This window comes from Nansenia antarctica, assembly GCF_963989245.1.
Source record: "Nansenia antarctica genome assembly, chromosome: 14".
Classification (NCBI taxonomy): Eukaryota; Metazoa; Chordata; class Actinopteri; order Argentiniformes; family Microstomatidae; genus Nansenia; species Nansenia antarctica.
In genome coordinates, this window is record NC_137684.1 from 30,698,939 (window position 1) to 30,722,540 (window position 23,602).

A 23,602-nucleotide genomic window follows, 5' to 3' on the forward strand; every position below is an offset into this window, starting at 1 on the left:
AGGGAGAGAATTGAGTCAATCAAGAGAGAAAGAAAGAAAGAAAGAAAGAGAGAGAGGCGAGTTTGGCAAGGCACCAGAGCAATAAAACGTACAGTATATGCCTGGAGTGCACACTAGGCCTCGCTGAAGTTCTCAATGACAAATACCCTGGCCTGGTGTCTACCCAGAGCACCACCCAGTTAGACTGTTCAAAAGACAGAAGTATATCCAATCATGTCACCCCAATGGGTTAGTGGCCCGTAGAGCTAGCCAATAGCAGCGGGCCCATTTGCGTTAGAGCGCCATGACAGTTCCTTGATGCGCCATTCCACAGCGATGCGTCGGTTATCGTTTGTTATCTGACGTCTTGTCTCAAAGTGAAAACCGACCACAACGTTCAACCTCAAAACCAAAAGGGTCTGATCCTTCCATCACCTTGTATTCTCTGAAAATTCTGACCGACAGGCCTGGTTTCCTCTTACAACCCCCCCCCCCCACACACACACACACACACACACTATGACTAAGCTTAGGAGACCATTGTCAGAACCTCTTCAGGCATCTCGGTCTCCCTCAAAACAACATGTATCCTTCTCCTCCCCGCAGAAGCCCCAGTGTGTACACCAGTCACCACAGGTCCCAATAAAGAAACACACCACACTGAAACGACCCAATGCGCCTGCCTCCGATAAGAAAGAACCTCCATTTGGATTTAATTAAATTGCTCTGGGAATCACCGCCAAACCCACCTAATGAGAAAGGGTTGAGGCAGGCCATAAATGCACTGGATGGCCGTAAATTGGGTGGGTAATGTTGAGGTTTCTCTTTCAATCACCCTGAATTAAAATGGAAAATAACAAACCTGTTAAAGGGCACAGAACAGATTCTGGTGCAAGACAGAGCTAACATGCAACCAATGATCTGTAATTAAGCTTAAACACACTGACGTTATAGTATGAATCACAAAGCTCACAACAAGGGCTTACTTCAGTTAAGCACAGGAAAGACATACCAGGGTTTGGGTTTGGGATGGAAAGCTCTGTATGATGATGCATACAACACACTCAACTACTGGGGCGGCTGTGGCACAGGAGGTAGAGCCGGTGTCTAATGATCGCAAGGTTGGCAGATTGGTGGTTCGAGCCCCAGCTGGCCACATGTTGAAGTGTCCTTGGGCAAGACACTGAACCCCAAAATTGCTCCCAGTGAGCGGGCCCGCGCCTTGCATGGCAGCTTGCGCCATTGGTGTGTGAATGTGTGTGTGAATGGGTGAATGAGAGGCCGTTGTAAAGCGCTTTGGAGCAGCAAAAAAGGCGCTATATAAGTGCAGTCCATTTACCATTTACACTCAACTCAACTAGTTGCACTACTGCAGGGCCAGAAACTTCTGGACTTTGGTGCCAGGACATGTGTGCCACAATAGGGATTGGCACACTCAGTGCCCCCCTCCCTACTATGCCATCCTTTGGGCAGCACAGTATTGTGTGAACTGAGGGGGCGATCGGCACGCCAGCAGGGTGGTCTTCTTGGTTTGGGGGTGGTGAGAAGCCGTTAACAGGGAGTCCCATGCCCCCTCTTCCCTTCTCCGAGCTGTTGTGGGGCGTGTGACATGTGAGAAGACGCCCTCTGACCTCTGACGCCATACGGTTTCCATTTCCCTACTCTCCAGGTGCCGTGTGGAAACCAAACGGTATCACCCCCCCAAAATATCCCCCATACTGTTCACCTTAGCGTGGCGGGGACACAAGAGAACAGTCACTGAAGCAGCTCTCCTTTCCTCTCAGACAATGCTGCATCTGTCCTGGAGCAGATTGGACCTACCTGGACCTAGATAATTATTCAAGGTTTTTTTCAATTATTCAAGATTATTCAAAATTGTGATTAGATTATTGTCACATGTGGCAAGTTACAGGTGCTGGCAATATAGAAATCACACTTGCAACCAGTTAAAATGGAGAATGGTTGACTCAACCTTTGCGATGTGTGTGTGTGTGTGTGTGTGTGTGTGTGTGTGTGTGTGTGTGTGTGTGTGTGTGCATACAACAGGCCTGCTACAGTCAACAGCTATACGCACATGGACAACCTCAAGGCTACAAGTCCATCTCCAGGGATCTTAATGTTTCTGTGTACACTGTGCGCAATGTCATCAACAAGTTTACAGCCCATGTGGCCTGGGGTGGTCCAGTGGTCTAGCACCGCGGTCTACAGTGCACACATTATGCCCATGTCGGCATGGGTTCGAATCCGGCCCATGCCCTGCTGACATGCCCTCTCTCTCGCCTCTCTCCCTTCTTCTCCTACTTTCCTGTCTGTCTTCACTGAATCTGTCACACAAAAAATAAAAATAAATAATAATAATAATAGTTTACAGACCATAGCACTGTAGCTAACCTCCCTGGACGTGGACGGAAGAGAAAAATGAATGAAAGATTGAAACGAAGGATTGTTCGAATGGTGGATAAAAAACCTTGATCAACTTCCAAACAAACACGAGCTGCCCTGCAGACACGGGGTACCACAGTGTCAGCTCGCACTATCCGTCGCCATCTGAATGAAATGGGACGCTATGGTAGGAGACCCAGGAGGACCCCACTGCTGACACGGAGACATAAAAAAGCCAGACTGGAGTTTGCCAAAACTTACCTGGGGAAGCCAAAATCATTCTGAGAGAATGTCCTGTGGACAGATGAGACCAAAACAGAGCTTTCTCTATTTTGTCATTTGTCATCATTGTGCAAAATAGTACATCATTGTACTGTTTACAGAAAATGAAATGAGGCCTTCAAAGAAAAGAACACGGTCCCTACAGTCAAACATGGTGGAGGTCCACAGATGTTTTGGGGTTGCTTTGCTGCTTCTTTACATTTACATTTTGGGCATTTAGCAGACACCTTATTCCAAAGCGACTTACAATCAATACATTTGACTAAGCCAAGTAAATAATCAATTCACCAGTCGTAGCAGGAAGAGTAATCTAGCTCAGGCCAGGGGCCATTGGCAGTCGTCATGATAGAAGAAAAAAGAAAGATTCTGGCACCGGATGCCTTGGCATCATGAAATCTGAAGACTACCAAAGAATTGTGGGGCCCAATGTCAGAAAGTTGGGTCCCCGTCACAGCTCATGGGTCTTCCAGCAGGACAATGACCCAAAGCACACTGGAAAAAGCACCCAGAAATGGTTTAAGACGAAGCGAGAGTTCTGAAGTGGCCAACAATGAGTCCAGATCTAAATCCAATAGAACATGTGTGGAGCGATCATCTCAAAACAGCAGTTGAGAGAAGGAACCCTTCAAATGTGAGCGACCTGGAGCAGTTGACAAAAGAAGAGTGGTCCAAAATTCCAGTAGAGAGGTGTAAGAAACTCAGTGGTTGGGTGGCTGGGATCTTTGATGATCCTCCGGGCTTTGCTGACACACCGTTTGTGGTATGTATCCTGGATGGAGGGAAGCTCACATCCACTGATGCGCTCGGCAATCCGCACCACCCTCTCAGGGTTCCCACACCTTCTGAAACATCAAATTCAAGCACCTTTCAAGGACTTTCAAGACTCAATTCCCACAAATTCAAGGACCCAACACGGCGTAGTTTGAGACAGATCTAGATGAGAAAGAATATATATATTATATATAATAGGAACTATTCGCTCACTGACAACAATTAAAAAGAGAGGCTTTTGAATGTAGAGGCTTGAACACTAGATGGTCTCTTGCCTTCTCTACCACAGCACAGCAAAACAATATATTGTGAAATATGTGTAAAGTTACTGTGTTAAGTTAAGCAATGTGACTTATCTACTATAATTACGTATTATGTATGACCTGTGGGAACCCTGCCCTCTGTAAGCGCTTTGTGGTCGAGGGCTGAGCTGTTGCCATGCCAGGCAGCGATGCACTCAGTCAGAATGCTCTCGGTTGTCCCTCTTTAAAGAAGTGCAGGGGTGCCAACATTTTGTCCATGACTGTACATGTGTGTTTAAGTCATACTCCTTCACTTCATCTGCATTGCTTGATTGTTTCGGTCAACATAGTTTACCCAGTTTTTTTGTAAATGGCTTAAGTGTACTGGACATGTAGGAGTTGTAAACAGCTAACAGAACCATTCGAAGCCTTTTGACTGGCTGCTGTGAAATGCTACTTTAAGCATGCATGCACACACGCACACACACGCACACACGTCAGGGTGTTTATAGACAGTGATTTGTTCTGAGGGGGCAGTATGGGGTCTGTAGGGGGGACAGGGCTCGGGTCCAGATGGAACCGGGCCAGGGGCTTTAACAGTACTTAAACAGCGCCTGTCCCCATCCCACCCCTCACCCCCACTGTCCTGCCCACACAGCTCATCTCTGAAATGGGGATTTTTCTTAAGCACATGATCATTGGACAGAGGGATGGTACTTCGACCAATAGGTGAGCATGTTACCAGCTATTGGGGGACTAGACATGTTCTCTTTCAGACCAGAATGTTCATAGTTCCCCAGTCATGCAAGAATACGATGTCTGTCACTCAAATAAACCAGAGCACATCCATATACTCGTTGAGCTCTTCGTTTTCTCTCATTCTCATCGCTTAAAGCCTGCGATCCAAAGAGAGCACTGTGCTGCATAAACATCAATGTTTCTTAAAATGTATTGCTCAATATTCGGCTCTTTGTACACCTAAACACAGCTCCTGTACCTTTCCCCTGGCATTCCCATGACAACTTGTCTTTCACAATGGACTTTTCCCGCTCTCTCCCATCTATTCCAAACATTCACCGACTCCCACAGTCCATCTCTAGTTCAGGAAATACCCAATACCTGGCGTTTTACAGCCTTAAACAACTAACATTAACAAGTCAAATCTCCATATTGGATTTTCTCCTACGCAATTGCAAATACTATGCATACTTGAGTGCATTTGCACACAATCAAACAGGCACACACTCTCACCTGATTGCACACACACAGAAGCACACACACATACTGAAGCACAGACACACACTGAAGCACACACACACACACACACACACACACACACACACACGAAAAGAGTGGGGGGTTATTTTTGTGTCCTTCTCCTGTTTCATTCGGCAATCCCCGCGACGCCATCTCACGTGGCCTGCCCTTGTGTGAACACGTTCACACACACACACACACACACACACACACACACACACGTTCACGCCGCGTTAGAGAGCGACGCCGCTCTGCTCACATCAAAAGGCATGCGTCATCCTATCAGCCCGAGGAGCCTGCTCATCGAACACCCAGCCAATCAGGACGCAGAGAGAGGAGGAGAGAACAAGGAAGAGAGACAGAAGAGGGGGGGGGAAGAAAACGAAGGGAGGAGGAGTGGGAAAGATGGAGACGGAGGGAAAGAGAGAAGGGTAGAGAGGCAGAGTGATAAGAGAACAAGAGAGAGAGAGAGAGATGGTAGAGGCAGAGGGATGGAGAAGGAAAGAGAGAGACGCACTCGACCTACTTCCTGAGGAACTCAAACATCCCTGTTTCTGTTTCTGTGTGCGCTGACCCTCTTAACACTAGAACAGCCGTGCCTTTTTACAGACTATAAGAGCCGCCCCTCTTTATCAATGTAAAGCTGCTATTTACACACAACGACCACTAGTTGGCCTCTTGTAAATTAGCCTGCTTCCTACACAGAAAAACTGCTAAATAAATAGCTTTATACTAGCTTATGAAGCTGAAGTGATTTAGAAAATGTAAAGGATACTAGGTGGAAGAACGCACATTCATATCTAGGAAAAGTCATGAAAGGAGGGTCCTGAAATATGATTTGCGAGTGCAAAGATAAACATTTGTTTTACTCACAGGGGTCAAATGACCCCCCTCATAGCTGTTCTAGTTTTAAAGAGGAGAGCCCAAGCTATGGTCGGCCACACACACAGACAGAGTGACATGACAGACTGTCTCCCTCCAACAAACATGTTCTCTCAACTGTGATTCTATTCACTCCTGAGAGGTTCCTGCTGTCTCTCCTCTGACCGACCCAAACGCAGAATAAATAAGTCCCTTAGAGACAGTGAGTGACGGGAGATACCACATACGGGGGGGGCGGGGGTAGTAGGGTCAGTTGAGGCGCTTTTTTTAGGATTCAAGAGGCATGTCAGTCAGCGCGGCAGGGTAACACGACCCAAAAAAGCTCAACGGAGGCTCTGTTGCCATGCAGGAGGGGGGTCTGGTTGCTACGCGGACAGGCTACGCGGGATGCTAATTCGCTAAAGAAGTGTGGTGTGGTGTGGTGTGAGGACAGAGGGGGTTAACTAAGACCAGGGTCTGCCTCTGTAACCATGCTGCTGTCCATAGAAAGACTGACAGGGGGAGAAATGTGGAGAGAAAACAGCAACAGGGCCTTAATAAACCTAAAATAGAGGGTCCGCAAAAAGAAGAAAATGGTTAATGGGGTAGTAACGGCGGACATTTATGTCGAACGGGGGCGGGGGGGGGTGGGGTAGCACTAGCACTAACGGTGGTATCTCCCCCCAAAAATACAAGTAAATACTAGTATTTTAAACTTGTGATTATTTATGATTAATCACATTCATTGTGATTAATCACAGCCTATTATTGTGATTAACCCTTAATTGATTGACAGCATTACCGTAGTTTAAAACAATCACTTTTACAAGCCCATTTAACACTGACAAGTGTTTACCATTATTATTTTTTAAAGTAATGAGAAAACAGACATGGCTTTACTCTGTCACACATGTCCATGCAGGAGTCAGAGCAGGAGAGAAGGCTTGTGGTTTTTAATACCTGCTTCATGCTCCAGTCAAACTACGTCCCCTCCACTCTGCTCGTGTTCTGTCACATGCTGACTGCAGTTTTGCTGTTTCCAAACAAATACATATAATGATTGACAGGATTCCTGGTGTCAAACTTATATGAAAAAGTGGGTTCATTTGTCTTTGTAGGTTGTCTGGTTCAGGAGTTATGAAAACCAGATTTTTTTTCTCCATTCGCGTGGACATCAATTCAAGATGTCCGCCAAACGAACCCCATGGGACATTTGTTGACCTTGGCAACATCTATAAACCTTAACTAGACACCATTTGGTTCTTAAAAAACAGAATAATGTCATTCGGGTACATGGGAACCTATTTCTCCTACTAGACTAATATTGAGCGCTTCTGGAACCTTCTTCTCGCGGCTGCATGTGTGCCCCCATTCCTTCCCTTCTAGAATGCTGTGGGTGTCGCTGGGAAAGTTTCTCAAAACCGAGTGGGAAATCACACAAAAACCCTCCTAAAACCCTGCCAGATCACAAACTCTGATTCGGTTAAACAAATCTGAACTTATCCTTTAAGTCAAAGCAGAAGTTTTACATGGCTTTTCACCAATCAAGTCATTATGTGTGAATGAAGGGGGGCAGGAAATGATGGTGTTCAAATAGCGCTTAGCTGGATAAGCACACATTTTTTAGTCACTATTTCAACATGGAACTCCTGGCTCCTCAAAAGAGCTTTCTTTGCTTCCAAAGGAACTCAAGGTGGCAAACACATCAAACTAACAGGGGTCTATTATTGGGTCTTTAGCTAAGGTGGCAGACTCGCAAACCCACAAAGTACAGTGTCTACTTTGGGAAAAGAAATCATTGTTGTCGTCGGAATTGGAATCGTCGACAGCCCTCCCTCCACCGCCACAAGAAAGGCTGCTGCAAAGTAATCATGTGATCGGCGGTCTCGTTTGGCTAATCTGCTTACGGGCCCCTTCTATTCTCTGGGATGAAACCCGATATGGCGGCTCAGCCAGCTTTAGCCACACGCTAATTAATAGCCGCCCGCCAAAGCCTCTTAATAACGCCCAAATGCCGCAAACAAATGGCGCGAGAAAGATAAAACGCTGATGCTCTTCAACCTCTCCTGGTCGGGTTGACAGAGGACAGAGGACCTTGTCTGTCTGTCTGATATCGACAGCGGTACAGCTGGTCTCCAGATGACGACTTTCTTCTTTTTTTTTTACTGCGTTCTGCCGATTTGGGGGTTTTGTTAGCATAATCCTCTCTGGCTCACTGTCCTGCTTTCAGAGAGGATATGGGGCCTCTATTTATCTCTCTCCCTCCCTCCCTCCCATATCCCTTCTTTCTTTTTCACTCTCTCTCTCTCACACACACATTTTCCTCTCCCTCCCTCAGCCTATAAATGAGGATTTGGGCCCCTCTCTCTTGTCCCCTTCCATTTTTTCCTCTTCCTCTCTCGTTCACAGAGTGCACTGTATGTATGCGCCCCCCCCCCCCTCTTTTCCCCCCTCTCGATTTCTCCCTCTCTCTCTCTGATCAGGCTTATCTCAGACAGAACAAACAGGGTCTTTGTATTTGGGACAGTCATCATGGCAGTAAAAGAGAGCTTTTTTCCCTTTTTTTACCAGAGATATGATATCCACAGGGAGAGAGCCATCAGGGACACAAGGCCAGGGAGGAAAGAAGCCGAGGGAGAAAGACAGAGATGGAAAAAGAGAGAGAGATTGAGGGGTTCAAAAGGGAAAGAGAGTGCTGAGGGATATAGATTCAACACCAAGAGCCAGGGGGCCATGGACATCAACCAAGGTTGGAAATAGAGAAACTCTGTTCAATGCCAGTGGGGGTCCGTTCGTGAGAGAAAAAGGCACAGTACCAATAGAGACATCTTAAAAAAAGAAAAGGCCAATCGTGACGTTAGAATTATAAGGTTCTATGTTTGGTCAAAATTGAGTTTTTTACATAATCTGATCCATTAGGTGTTTATTAATGCCTGTGTGGTGTTATTTTTTAAAATGTTGAAATTTTTAGTTAGTAATGAATCAAATACAAAGGTTCCATCTCACAAAACATAATGGAATGTAAAAACTTTGACGCTCAATATCTCTGAACTGCCCTAAACGGAGATAGAACCTTATCATTCTAAGCTCACAACATACAGTACCATCGACATCTTTAAAAAAAAGAAAAGGCCAATGTCTGTGAATCATATTTTTCTCACCAATAGAGAACAATTCAGTTATAATTTTCCAGTGGCAGTTTGGCCTCCATCCTGTCTACAGTGCTGGTCCCAGGGCCGCTGAAGGATCCCACATTAAGAACCCATTAAAACAGATTCAGAGGATGGCTAAAAGTGGAGCGCAGGCTAAACACGGTGCCAATACTGACCTAAATATTGCTGAGAGATTCCAAAATAACTTGCCATTTGACCCTCCTCTACCCTCCAAAAACAAGGACACAGAGACCCAGACCCTGTCGCCTTGGCTGCTCCACCTCATCCAAACATCATCCATATAACATAACCTCATCCACATAATCATGTCTAGACTAGCTCATCCACACTGACAAAGTAGCAGGTCCCTCACCTGCAGAGCCTAAGCTGCTTAGTTCAACACTAATTACAGCTTTACTGTAGTGTGTGTAAACAGTGTTAAACAGATTAGATTAGATGCAACTTTATTGTCATTGTAGAGCACTAGACAACGAAATGCAGTTTAGCATCTAACCAGAAGTGCAAATAGTGATATATGAACATGATATAAAAACATGACAATGATAGTGATAGGTACAGTAAGGCATGTAGGGTAGTTTAGAGGTATGTACAGTTACGGTAGCTTATGTACAGTTATGTAATGTGCAGATGTATAAAGAGGCTATATCAAAGAGGTATGTGCAATGTGCAATAGACAGTATGTGCAAAGGTAGTAATGTAAACATCAGTAATGCAAAGGTTAGAGAGGGATCACATTGATAGTGGTGGTCTAGTGGATAGTGAGTTGGACTTGGGATCGGAAGGTTGTGAGTTCAAATCCCGCCTGAAGCCACACCACTACTAGTGTGCCCTTGGGTAAGGCACTTAGCCCTCAGTTACTCCAGGGGGAATGTCCCTGTAATTCGTAATTGTAAGTGGCTTTGGATAAAAGCGTCTGCTAAATGGCAAAATTATTATAATTAATTTAATTATTATTGACCACGGATGTGCAACCAGCAGATGTGCAACCAGCAGTAGTGCAGAGGCTAAATGGTGTTGGCTAAACAGCAGACTGATCTGTCAGCTTTGCCCTCCACTGCTTTTTGATGCCATAAGTTTTTAAGTCCTGACAACTCTGTCTGTAACCAGCTTAATGTCAACAGAGGTTGAGGTACTTATCTAAACGTCCTTGGGTTTTTGAAAGGCGCTATAGAAATCAAAGTTATTATTATTATTATTATTATTAAGGGTGCTTACTAAAGCCAGACGGAATTTGGGGGATATCCTGTCTCCTTCATCAATACTTTCACAGCTGTTGTATGAAGACTCGATGGCTACAAATGGTTCGTGATGGTATTTGATTTGATACCAGTTTTGTTTTAAGTAATTCTTCTTCAGCAAACTAAATGTATGACACGAATAGGATGTGTTCTATCCACCCCTGGTGGATAAATGACCACAAACATCATCTGTATCACACACAAGTGTGTGTTTGTCACCATGTGTCTGATAACCACCACAGATCTATGGATATGCTCAGATGCCGAAAGAGGTAATGGGCTCACAGGGGATGATGGTGTGTGTGTGTGTGTGTGTGTGTGTGTGTGTGTGTGTGTGTGTGTGTGTACGCGTGCGTGTGCGTGTGCGTTTGTGGTCCATGCTCATCACAGGGGATGATGGTGTGTGTGTGTGTGTGTGTGGTCCATGTTCATCATAGGGGATGATGGTGTGTGTGTGTGTGTGTGTGTGTGTGCGTGTGGTCAATGTTCATCACAGGGGATGATGGTGTGTGTGTGTGTGTGTGTGTGTGTGTGTGTCCATGTTCATCACAGGGGATGGTGTGTGTGTGTGTGTGTGTGTGTGTGTGTGTGTGTGACTCACCCTCAGGGCCTCTATGACCACGTCCCGTGCCTCCAGCTCCCCCTCCATGATGCTGAGCAGCGTCAGGAGCTCCGGCTTGCTTAGGTTATCCATGTTAAACTCACATTTCTGCAACACACACACACACACACACACACACACACACACACACACATAAATGGTTAACTTGTGTTGCTGAAGAGAAAAATATAGCATATTACACAACTTCTGGAACACACTGAAAAATCAGGAGGTAGAGCCGGCGTCTAATGATCACAAGGTTGGCAGATCGGCGGTTCGAGCCCCGGCTGGCCACATGTCGAAGTGTCCTTGGGCAAGACACTGAACCCCATATTGCTCCCAGTGAGCGGGCCAGCGCCTTGCATGGTAGCTTGCCGCCATTGGTGTGTGAATGTGTGTGTGAATGTGTGAATGAGAGGCCGTTGTAAAGCGCTTTGGATAAAGGCGCAATATAAGTGCAGTCCATTTATTGGGAAATATTATAATAATATTAAATATGAAAAATTCTAAACCATAGTATCGCACTTGTAGACTCCCATTTCCCAAACTCCATCGCATTTCCGTAATCAACACTCATTCACAAATGTTTGGGTAAAGAAGTCCATCAAATATGTGACGCGATCTGGTGGAATGACCAAAGCAGTTCGATGACGTCATGTCACATATGTCTGGTGCACCAATGTAGGCCTACAGCAAACTGCAACAACAACAAAAAAAAGTCTGGATTTGCATGACGACCAACACACAACTCATTCCTAGCCTCCGTCCTAGCCTCTGTCCTAGCCTCCCTTCAAATGAGGCTAAGTGTCTCCCCGTACCTTCAGGCCATTACGGTCCAATTACATTTAGGCAGCAGATCATTAAAGGCAGATCTGGCCAGTAGTACCTGCAGCGCCAACAGGGAGGCTTACGGTAATAGAGCGACCAGGCCACTCTCTGCTGCTGTGCCTTAAATCAATTAAAAGCTTTTCTCTCTCTGACCGTAAAACATTAAAACTGATGAATTCCCAGAGTTCCAGAGTTTACTGGCTGGCTGGTTGGCTGGCTGGCTGGTTGAGGAGGAGGCATATGAACGGTAGCTGGCTGGTCGACATTCCAGGACTGTGAAACTGGCTACATACATACAGCACACAAAGAGAGGACCTGTTGTCCGCCTGACTGTAGAAGAACAGTCCTTTGACGGCTTGTGTAGCCAAGGCACGAGTGAATAAGCTACTAAATGAAGGAATCCATAGATGGTCAGTCAAAATCTCAGTCACATTCGAATTTCCAACAAAAAAGTTGGCGACTAGTACCCCTGTAGCACATTTTGACTGAGAACGTACACAGAGACTCAGAGATAAGATGGATAGCGGCTACTAAACGTTAAGGCAGAGGTTGTACATTGTTTCCCTTTTTTAAATGTATTTTTATTGTATTTTATCTTTACCTTCTCTTTCTACTGTTTTCCCCTGCTTTTATATTCATTCTATGCTTGTATATGTTTTTATATTCACGTTATGTTCTTATTCCTGTTGTAAAGCACTTTGAGCTGCATTTCTTGTATGAAAGGTGCTCTATAAATAAAGCTTTACTTACTTACATTTTATTCCCTGAGGGTTTCGCGGGGTTAATTGTTCGGTAAAACTTTAAACCGATGAGATAAGATAATATCTGAAGAGGAAACAGCTTCCTTGTCTCCAGTCACAAGTCTTCTGTCTTTATTATTATACAGGAAAAGATTACAGATGTTAAAATGTGTTACATTTAGATTAGATTTGATTCAACTTTGTCATTGTAGAGTATCAGACACCAAGATGCACAGAACGATACTAGGAGAATATCTGTAAAGGGAACAGGCTTCCTTGTCTCTACTCACAAGTCTTCTGTCTTTATTATTATACAGGAAAAGTATTGTAACATTACAGATGTTAAAATGTGTTATGTTTAGATTAGATCTGATTCAACTTTGTCATTGTAGAGTATCAGACACAGAGATGCTGTGTGCAGTCTGTCTGACTCAGAGAGAGAATCACATAACACAAAAGACAACAGGAAGATAGCTTCACAGAACGGTAAAGGAGAGGACTTAAGGCAGTGAGTAAGATGGTGTATGTGAGTTGGATCAGTGGTTGCAGGTGAGTCCTTCCCTCAGATGGTGTTTATAAGCCTGTTTGACATATGAGATAGAGGTTGTTGCTCTAATGTAATATTGGATCTTATTCCAGACTTCAGTGTATGTGTGATAAAATTATCTCTGACCAAACTTTTTGCAAGCTGGAACTGGGATAAGTGCAAGTGAAATTGAAATTGATCTAGTGACGCATTCCTGTCTTGTATTTAGTCTTGGAAGTCGAGCAGTGTGTTGGAGGGGAGTTGTGGTTTTGGATCCAAAAGATGTATTGGCTAGATTATGGATTTGTTGGTTATTAAAAATGAGGTGCTAGGTCTTAAAAAATTAGATCCTGCAAGGAAATCAGTCCGACCACATCTATTTATGCGGAAATGAATCACACTGGAACCCAAAAAAATGCCAATTCGCTTCCTTTTTTGTCTGTATGGCAGTGAAATCCCTCATTTCATCACCTCGAGGATGACAAAAAGCTATCATATGGTGTCCACCCTCCTCCCCTCCTCCATCTTTTATGAATACGAGAGAACAGAGGTCGCAGGTCGCAATTAGCTAGCTATGTTTTTCTGTCCACCCTTTTCAATTTGAACCCGAGCGCAGCGAGGAGGACAGCAGAGAAGACATTACACAAAATGTCGATCAAAATGAAGACGATCCGAGAGGTGAGGAGGCGCGAGTGGGACATAATCGCTGGTGTCTGTGCAGCAACTGTCAACCAATGCCAACCGAGATGGAGAGTGTAAACAAACTTGTTGTAAAGAGCACAGATTTCTGTCCTCAGCTGTTCAAGGAAAGTTGACGTTATCAAACTATCGCTTTATGATAAAGCGTAGTCTTTTTACCTGTGAGCTCTCCCCATAGTGATCCGCAACGCCCACACCCTGGACTCCTTCAAATCAGCCCTTAAAACCCATCTGTTCACCAAGGCCTTTGGCCCCTAGTCACTGTTTCTGTTTTGCTTTGTTTGTTTTCTGTTTTGTCTGTCTGACCATTTCCTCTAGAATTGTAAAGCATCCTTGGGTTTTATGAAAGGCGCTATACAAATCCAAGTTATTATTATTATTATTTTTATTAGCCGTGGTTGATAAAATGCCTCCTATGCATCTTCGGAAAAGTGGCAAGAACAAAGACGCGCATCTTTATGCAGTTGGGTTCGTCCACATGCGTCTTCCCACTGATTGATTCCATTCAACATTATATATCGCTCACAAGTAGCCTACACAGACAACTTTACTCTGGTTCTTATCACTGACCATACTCTATAAATATATTGAAAACATATACCTCCCATGTCTGATTAACAGTGCATCTTGGCACTACAATGCGTTACCATCTTGAAGCATTTCCAGATATTAAAAAAAAACAGGCCTTTGAAATTTGACCATTTTGGCTAAAAGCTAAGGCTAATGCTAATATAGCACTTTAAAACTCATCTTCTCATGACCACTTTAACTGATTCAGTCAGATGGGGGTGGCATACTACGCTAGGCTTGCAGAATATAGTGTAAGCACATTATAAGAAGTGAAATGCTTGACGTAAACTATACAACATGGTCATTGACTGGGGAAGGTTAATCCACAATGCATTTTTGTATTTACACTTAGTGTATATTATCATTCATCATAGCATAGTAGCCTATGTATATCAGGCCATAATTAGGTGACTGGTACCTTACAGGCCCGTGGTCCTAGGGTACTTCATAATATCATAGCTTAGTATATCATGAGTTCAACTTGGCCCATATTAGGTGAGTGGTCTACCCCCCTGTCTGTAGGTCTACCCTCTATCTGTCAATCTACAACCTGTCTGTAGGTCTACCCCCTATCTGTCAATCTACAACCTGTCTGTAGGTCTACCCCCCTATCTGTCAATCTACAACCTGTCTGTAGGTCTACCCCGTCTGTAGATCCACCCCGTGTCTGTCAATCACACCCCATTTATAGTTATGGGGGCATATCTGTAGGAACACGCCCCATCGCCGCTTGTGGTTATATTTATTATTATTATTATTATTATTATTATTTTAAAAATCAGGATGAGGCAAAGCAGTGTGGAGGACGTTTTCCACAAAACCCAAATCCAAAACCCGAACCCAAATCCATGCACATCCCAGATGGCTACACTATATTCCTTTTACTTGAATTGAACAAGCTCTTGCTTTATCTCTGTAAAACGGAGATCATCAGTTAAGACTGGGCTATTTATTGTCGTGGAATAATGCCCTGCAGTGCATACTTTGTTTCTGGTTACATCTGTTTGTTTTTAAGAGAAGATGATTTAATAAAATATTTAAATATTAATGAGACAATATTTATATATTCATATTTTTTATATTTATTAATTGGCATATTAAGTAATAATAATTTTTAAAAATCATTATAATCAACAAATTAGTTGTTAGATTAATTGACAAAAATGATTGTTAGATTAATCTATTAAAAAAGAATTATTAGGTGCAGCCCTACTTAGTATACATGACATTCTGCTTGATTCAAAACAGCCCAGAGTAGGAAGGGGGGGGGGAGGAGAGGGGAAGGGGGTTAGAAGGAGGAAGGGGGTTAGAAGGAGGAAGGGGGTTAGAGGGAGGAAGGGGGTTAGAAGGAGGAAGGGGGTTAGAGGGAGGAAGGGGGTTAGAAGGAGAGAGGAAGGGGGTTAGAAGGAGAGAGGAAGGGGGTTAGAAGGAGAGGGGAAGTGGGTTAGAAGGAGAGAGGAAGGGGGTTAGAAGGAGAGAGGAAGGGGGTTAGAAGGAGGAAGGGGGTTAGAAGGAGAGAGGAAGGGGGTTAGAAGGAGAGAGGAAGGGGGTTAGAAGGAGGAAGGGGGTTAGAAGGAGAGGGGAAGGGGGTTAGAAGGAGAGGGGAAGGGGGTTAGAAGGAGAGGGGAAGGGGGTTAGAAGGAGAGGGGAAGGGGGTTAGAAGGAGGAAGGGGGTTAGAAGGAGGAAGGGGGTGAGAAGGAGGAAGGGGGTTAGAAGGAGGAAGGGGGTTAGAAGGAGAGAGGAAGGGGGTTAGAAGGAGGAAGGGGGTTAGAAGGAGGAAGGGGGTTAGAAGGAGAGGGGAAGGGGGTTAGAAGGAGAGGACTCAGCAGTCGATTCCTTCCTCCCAAGCCTATATTCATCAGCAACCACGGTATTCTGGGCAGTTCTGAGTAAAAGGACCCATGTGGGACCAAAATGTGAAATTCATCAGACCATATAATTTTTGGGAGGGTGTCAAATGAAAGAGAATAGTTTATATGGTGGGGAGAGTCTATGGTGGGGAAAAGTCTTTCAAGGTGTTAAAAACATCCAACCTCAATAATGTTCAAGTATAGAGCCCAGTCAACTAATCTCAACACTTATTTTATATGTTTTTGTTACATGCAGAAATGGTTTTGCAGAAATATTTTGCAGAAATGGTTTGGCTTCTGTAAGATAAAGAATCATTGCCCAGTCTCCCAACATTATGTTACCAGTAACCCACACAGTGTAACATATTTTAATGTCTCTAATGTCTAATGTCTTCAAAGGCAGGAGCAGCTTGTTATCATTTTCAATGTTATATACGTTGATAAAAGAAAACATTATTACCTTAAGGAGAGTGTCTATTGTATATTTCTATCTTTGTGTCCCTATTTTTGCTACATCATCGCAAAGAATGACATTTAAATCCGTAATTTATGCATTTCTATGGGGGGCCCATGCAGTCATTCTGTTATCATTCTGTTATCAGATGTAAATCCACTTCACTCACATTTACATTACATTTTTGGCATTTAGCAGACACCTTATTCCAAAGCGACTTACAATCAATACATGTGACTAAGCATGTGAATCATCAATCCACCAGTCGTAGCAGGAAGAGTAATCCAGCTCAGGCCCGGGGCCATTGATAGAAGGAAAAACCTTCTTCTATCAACTTCTAAACCTAGTTTTTGTTTGTTTTTATATAGACACTGGAGAAACAGAGAAACAGTACACGGGGGTCAATAGACGTTTTTAGGGGACACAGTAGAGGGGAAAAGCGGGTGTCTTCAGGAGACGCAGGGCTGGAGGACACTGTAGCTCAACAACCAAGAGAGACATTTTATTATATGATAGCCATCACCCCACTCTTTCTGCACACATATTTTAATCTGAGAAATGTTTACTAGATACTTAACTAGTTTTGGGGAAATGTGGTTACATAAAAAACCCAGGGAGACTTAAGGGTAGGCCTAATAGCCTTATGGCACTTTGAATCTTCACGGTTAAAAGAAATATGTTGTATAATTGTATGGTTTCTTAAACTTTGCTCAATCAATGGTTTGGCATACATTTTTAAGTGAAAAATCGACAACAACATTCTGCTACCATGGATTTTGCCTTTCACATTTGGAGAATTGGAAGTCTTGTAAAGCTTGCTTGACAGTATCCCGACGCCTTGCTGTCATGTAAATGGATTGACTTATATAGCGCCTTATTCCAAAGCGCTTTACAACGGCCTCTCATTCACCCATTCACACACACATGCCGGCAAGCTACCATGCAAGGCGCCGGCCGGCCCGCTCACTGGGAGCAATTTGGGGTTCAGTGTCTTGCCCAAGGACACTTCGACATGTGGCCATGTTTGCTCGAACCGCCGATCTGCCAACCTTGCGATCATTAGACGGCGGCTCTACCTCCTGCGCCACAGCCGCCCCTCATGTGGCCCCTGGTCTCCGTCAGGGTGCTCGGGTGGCTTCCCTGCATTTCTACAAAGTGAGCAGGTGAGGGAAGCTGACGCCAGTTTGTTGCGTGAGCCGTGTGCTGTGTGCAAAGGGCAGGAGCAGCCGCCTGGCCAGCAGTCAAGCCCTCACTGTACTGAAGTCAATCAGGTTCGTGTCACTTCACATTGGACCATTGGAGAAGGCGATAAAATATCTGCCTGAAGGGCTCTGCACACAGCGTGCGATTTCTGTTGCGCGTCAACGTTCCATTTTGAAGTTTGAATGGAAGTCTATGAGAAAATCATAAAACATCGCATCCCAATGCACACAGCGTGCGATGCAATTTCTGTTGTATGTTCTCATAGACTTCCATTCAAACTTCAAAATGGAACGTTGACGCGCAACAGAAATCGCACGCTGTGTGCAGAGCCCATGAGAGTTCTTTTTTTCCTCTTTTTAAACTAAACTAACACCATTCCCAGACAGTACTGAACTGCTAGGTAATGAAACTAGGCCTATATGCACTTTAAAACCCAATTACAATTACAAGTATACTTATGTCCATCCATAGTTATTCTGTAAGGTCTCCCTTTGTCAAATCGGTTGGGTGGTACGTTCGTTCACATCCATTAGAACTTAACTCTTTTATAGAGAAGAAGTTGTAAAAATGTTCTCCACCCTAACTAGTGCACTAGGGAGAATTGGGGGGCAGATGACCAGCGGACCATTCGTCGACCTCTGACCCTTCTCTAAACCAAGTGGGCAGGGCCCTTGAGAAGCCTCTTCACAAGAGAAACTCTCCCACTGAGGGCCAACAAAGAAGGTCTTGCAGGGATATGCAAAGAGCAAAGAGCTTTATTTAACTGTCAAAGGCATCGTAGGGGCGTAGGAGCGGAAGCCCACTAAAGAGAATGAGAACGACGCTGGCCATGACAGGAAGGGCTCGGGTCGGAGATATACGGCCGAGCCGAAGAGGATGGTTGGATGGTTGGATGCGCTGTCATCAAAGCACCTGTTCGGCTGAACGCTAAATGTAAACTAGCTCAGGGGGTAGTTCACAGAGCGAGCTCGCTCAGATGGGGCTGGCTGACACGGTACTCCGAGCTATGCCAGCTGAGTCACTGAAATTAAGACCAATTTAGAAACGTCTCCGGTGAACATGGCCCCCATCCCCCCCTGCTCCCACCATCTCATTATCTCTCTCCCCTCTCTCTCTCTCTCTCTCACCCTCTCTCTCTTCCTCCCATTTCAACAGCTCACCGCCTGTCTGTCTCGCTCCCCTCAAATCCCCCTTGGGATCTAAACCCTCTTATTTTCAAAAGACTCCTTCCAATTTCCATTCCCCTTCTGACAGTGAACACATTCAAAAATCAGGACAGGAGTAGTTAAAAGTAAGGGGCAGGCAAACGGGAGACTGTCCATTCTGCACGAATTGACCGGTCGATAGACAGTCTGACACAGGAGCACATGGGAGCACCCGAGCGTACCACAACCAGGGAAAGGTTCCATGGACCCCTCCCAGGGGGTAAAACATTGATTAATTTGCACAGGGGGGTAGCAAGCCGGCGGCCTGGCACATATGTTGCAACCTGCGAGGAGCTGGTGGGAGAAATCCCAGCTAGATGTGGACAAACAACTCAAGAGCTCAGCCATGATTAGCGGGGACAAACAAATACTTTCACTTGATTTCTGCGGTCTTATACTATTTAGTTGGTCAGTGGTGAACTGTACAGTTAAGCTGGTGGACACAGAATATCACTGTACAACTTTAAATATGATTGGGATGTGTCAAAGATTAGTCTAGCCTAGGAGAGAGAGGAGGGTCCTCGCAAGAGAGGAAACCTTCTTTTCTGAACAAAAAAAAGGCAATATTGTTCTAACACAACGGCCAAAACAACCTCAGTAAGCAATGTCGTACAGATATTATGACACAGTTCCCTTCATCAACACAAAACAACCCTATTTTGGTTAAAGTTACAGCTCTGACGTAGGGGGAAAATGGCAACATATCTCATCACATCGCAAAGGAAAGTCAACCATCGCACATTCATCTACATCGCTGTGACACATCACGGCCTAGCGTAACATTGTATTAGAAATATCCATCTTTTGTACACATTGTAACATAACAATAACATTGTAACACAACACCGCAAATCAAAGCGGCCAACGATGAACCACAGAAGAGCTGCGTTAGACGTTTACAAATCAAACGGAGAACAAATGTCTACTTTTCTAATTGGGATTCAGACTAACATAACATAACACATCATTGGATGTAGGACAGTAGGCTTACATGTAAAACCTTGTCATTCACACCGAATTAATCCAATCCTTGTGTTGTTTTTCCAGGCTACATTGTTGCAATAATAACATGTTTGTTGTTGCTACATTGTTGCAATAATAACATGTTTGATGTTGCTTTAGGCGATACGATGAATATCCTCCTGAGCTCGAGCCGGAGGGATCGGGAGAGAAACGCTCGCGCACCGTTTCCTCTCTCCACATCCTTACGTCTCTAAAACACCATTTGATAAACCCCTGAATTCTTTAATCTGCCCATATTTATTAGTCGTTAAAAGAGGTCTTACCGCTTCCACACCCCCCAGTAGCCCGGTGGTGGCCAGTGTTTGTATGATCGCAGGAGGAGGAGGAGGAGGTCGCTGCTCCCCGCTCGCTCCTTCGGACGCCATCTTCCTGCTGTAGCGGTCTGCTGGAGGGAGGAGGAGGAGGCAAGGCAAGGCAAGTTTATTAGTACAGCACATTTCATACAACAGGGGCAATTCAAAGTGCTTTACATGCATTATTTAAAAATACAGCAAGAGGAGCCTAAGAAAATAAAAATTACAATGAATAAAAGCAAATATAAGAAGTAAATAGATAAAACATTTAAAAAGACAATAGTTAATGGAAAAAAGACATTGATAGAAGTGTTTGTGTTTAATCATAACTGGTGCAAAACATGAAGGCTTTTAGCTTAGATTTAAATATTTTAAGGGTTTGGGCCTGTTTGATTTCTTCAGGGAGTTTGTTCCAGGAGCATGCAGCAGCGTGACTGAAAGCTGCTGCACCGTGTTTTGTTTTTACTCTTGGAATTATTAGCTGATTTGTCTCAGCTGACCTTAGGGACCTTGCGGGAATATAGGGTGGGAGGATATCTGATATGTATTTTGGTCCAAGACCATTTTGTGATTTGTATGTAATTAGGAGGATTTTGAATTCAATTCTCTGAGAGACTGGTAGCCAGTGCAGGGATCTCAGGATTGGTGTAATGTGTTCAAATTTCTTTGTTTTTGTTAGGACCCTAGCAGCGGCGTTTTGGATGAGATGCAATTTACGAACAGCTCCTTTAGATAGGCCTGTTAGTAGACCATTACAATAATCAAGTCTACTCGAAACAAATGCATGGATTAGTTTTTCAAGGTCTTGCTTAAACCTCTCATTCTTGTTATGTTTTTCAGGTGATAGTAGGCTGATTTAGTTATCGAGTTTATGTGGCTGTTGAAGTTTAGATCGGAGTCTAGAATTACACCAAGATTTCTGACCTGTTTTTTAGTGTGAAGAGAGAGAGAATCAAGTTTTGCACTGACTTTGGAGGAGGAGGAGGGTCTGCTGGAGGGAGGAGGAGGAGGAGGAGGAGGGAGGAGGAGGAGGGAGGAGGAGGAGGAGGGTCTGCTGGAGGGAGGAGGAGGAGGAGGGTCTGCTGGAGGGAGGAGGAGGAGGGTCTGCTGGAGGGAGGAGGAGGAGGTGCTGGAGGGAGGAGGAGGGAGGAGGAGGAGGAGGGTCTGCTGGAGGGAGGAGGAGGAGGAGGAGGAGGGTCTGCTGGAGGAGGAGGGAGGAGGAGGAGGAGGAGGGTCTGCTGGAGGAGGAGGGAGGAGGAGGAGGAGGAGGAGGAGAGGGGAGGAGGAGGTGCTGGAGGGAGGAGGAGGAGGTGCTGGAGGGAGGAGGAGGAGGGAGGAGGAGGGAGGAGGAGGAGGAGGGAGGAGGAGGAGGGAGGAGGAGGAGGGTCTGCTGGAGGAGGAGGGAGGAGGAGGAGGAGGAGGGTCTGCTGGAGGGAGGAGGAGGAGGAGGAGAGGGGAGGAGGAGGAGGGAGGAGGAGGAGGAGGTGCTGGAGGGAGGAGGAGGAGGAGGAGGAGAGGGGAGGAGGAGGAGGGAGGAGGAGGAGGAGGTGCTGGAGGGAGGAGGAGGAGGTGCTGGAGGGAGGAGGAGGAGGAGGGCGCCGCGCACCGCACAAAACATCAAGCATTCGGTGCTACTTTAACTGTTACACTACTGCCTCCAAATAAAGCATAGTACGATTGTAAAAAAAAAAAAAAAACTCGACTTGTGTAAAAAAAGAAAGAAAAAAAAGACACAAGAAATTAAAAATGTCTCAGGAGTAGGAGGAGTAAGACCCAGAGAGATGATAGAGATGTGGTGGGCAGCAGTAGGCGTGGTGGACCCAGCCTGCTCCAGATGCAGAAGCCTCCTGCGTGGTCACTTGAAAGGAGGTGCGCGGTTTGGTTTGGTTGGGTTTGGTTTGGTTTGGTTTGGTATGGTTGGGTTTGGTTGGGTTTGGTTGGGTTTGGTTTGGTATACAGACAGAGTGACAAGAGCATTTGTTGGGATAAAGAGAGAGACAAGGCTATGCCCTATTTCTGCCCTGCCCCACTGCGTAGGACTACATTTACCCTTCCTCTGACTGTGGATGTGTGAATAACAGTAGCCTGATTGATTATTGTAGGCTCTCAAGTATCGTTTACATGCCTACTCAAAGCCTAAAGAACATTAGGCCGGTTTAGAAGGAATCAAATGTGCCTAATGTCCTTTTAAGTCAAATGCGTGATTCCAGACTCTGCCTACTACAGGTCAGGATAATCCACTATTGGATTTCCTGATCCAGGTCAGTGATTTCTCACAGGTGGGCTATAGCCTGGGGGAGGTTTTTATTATTATTTTTAAAAGAAACAATCATACTAGACTTATCATACTATTGGTTTATTGGATGTCTTAATTATTGGACATATGGAGTGTAGAATTTAGGCCTACCTAGCCTATATGCTTTTTTTATAGTTATGAATTTGAATACAATATAGTTTTTTTCTGTATATTTGCATGCTCTGTCAGTAGGTTCACAGTTCACACACAGAGAGGATCATAGAGAATATTACTTTGCTTTCCGATGTGCCATTTGGGATTAGAACGTTGATCCCTGGCTGGTCATTACAGAATGGGGTCAACGAGTTGCTATTTGGGTCAAATGGGAAATCTTACAGGATATACCCGTCACATTATGCCGTTATTGCTGCCTGCAACACACACACACAGTAAGAGAGTGTGACAGTCATGTGTGCTTGTGCTGTTTGAATAGCTGTTGACCGTTGCTTTGAAATAACATTTGCAGTGGAATGCCCGGATGACATCACACACTCTGAGTTCCATTCCACTAGGGGTGAAGACTTTCCATAGCCCTTTCCTCAAACAACGACTCAACATACTGTAGTAGTATTAGGGGGCGTATATTTAGCGGGACACACACAGCCAGCACATGTATCTGCTGTCCAGTCAAACTTGACAAACAGGAAAATGCTGTCAGTCCCCTATAGCACTGCGTCTCCTGAAGACACCCGCTTTCCCCCTCTACTGTGTCCCCTAAAAACGTCTATTTGCCCCCCTTGTACTGTTTCTCTGTTTCTCCAGTGTCTAAATAAAATAAAATAAAAAAGAATTTAAAAAGGTTAGGTTTAGAAGAAGAATAGATAGAAGAAGGTTTTTCCTTCTATCAATGGCCCCGGGCCTGAGCTGGATTACTCTTCCTGCTACGACTGGTGGATTGATGATTCACTTAGTCAATTTGAGTCGCTTAGTCAAATGTATTGATTGTAAGTCGCTTTGGAATAAGGCGTCTGCTAAATGCCAAACATGTAAATGTAAACGTAAACGTCCCGTGGCGCTTGTTAAAGAGGACTTCCATCACACACTCTTGCTTCCTTATGTTGTCTCTCCACAGACATCGTGTCTAAATCTGCCATCTGACACGGATCAGATGGGAGACTTCATGTGGAG

General features: G+C 44.8%; 1 protein-coding gene across 1 annotated transcript in view; it reads right to left on the reverse strand.

Annotated features, from left to right (window-relative positions):
* cttnbp2 (cortactin binding protein 2) overlaps window positions 1–20,250 on the reverse strand; it is a gene marked incomplete at both ends in the record, with an annotated part of 73,890 nt that extends 53,640 nt beyond the window's left edge. Inside the window, 2 exon segments of the mRNA XM_080544784.1 lie at window positions 10,787–10,894; window positions 20,149–20,250. Coding sequence (XP_080400910.1) covers window positions 10,787–10,894; window positions 20,149–20,250 — 210 coding nt within the window.
* Between the last annotated feature and the right edge of the window lie 3,352 nt (window positions 20,251–23,602).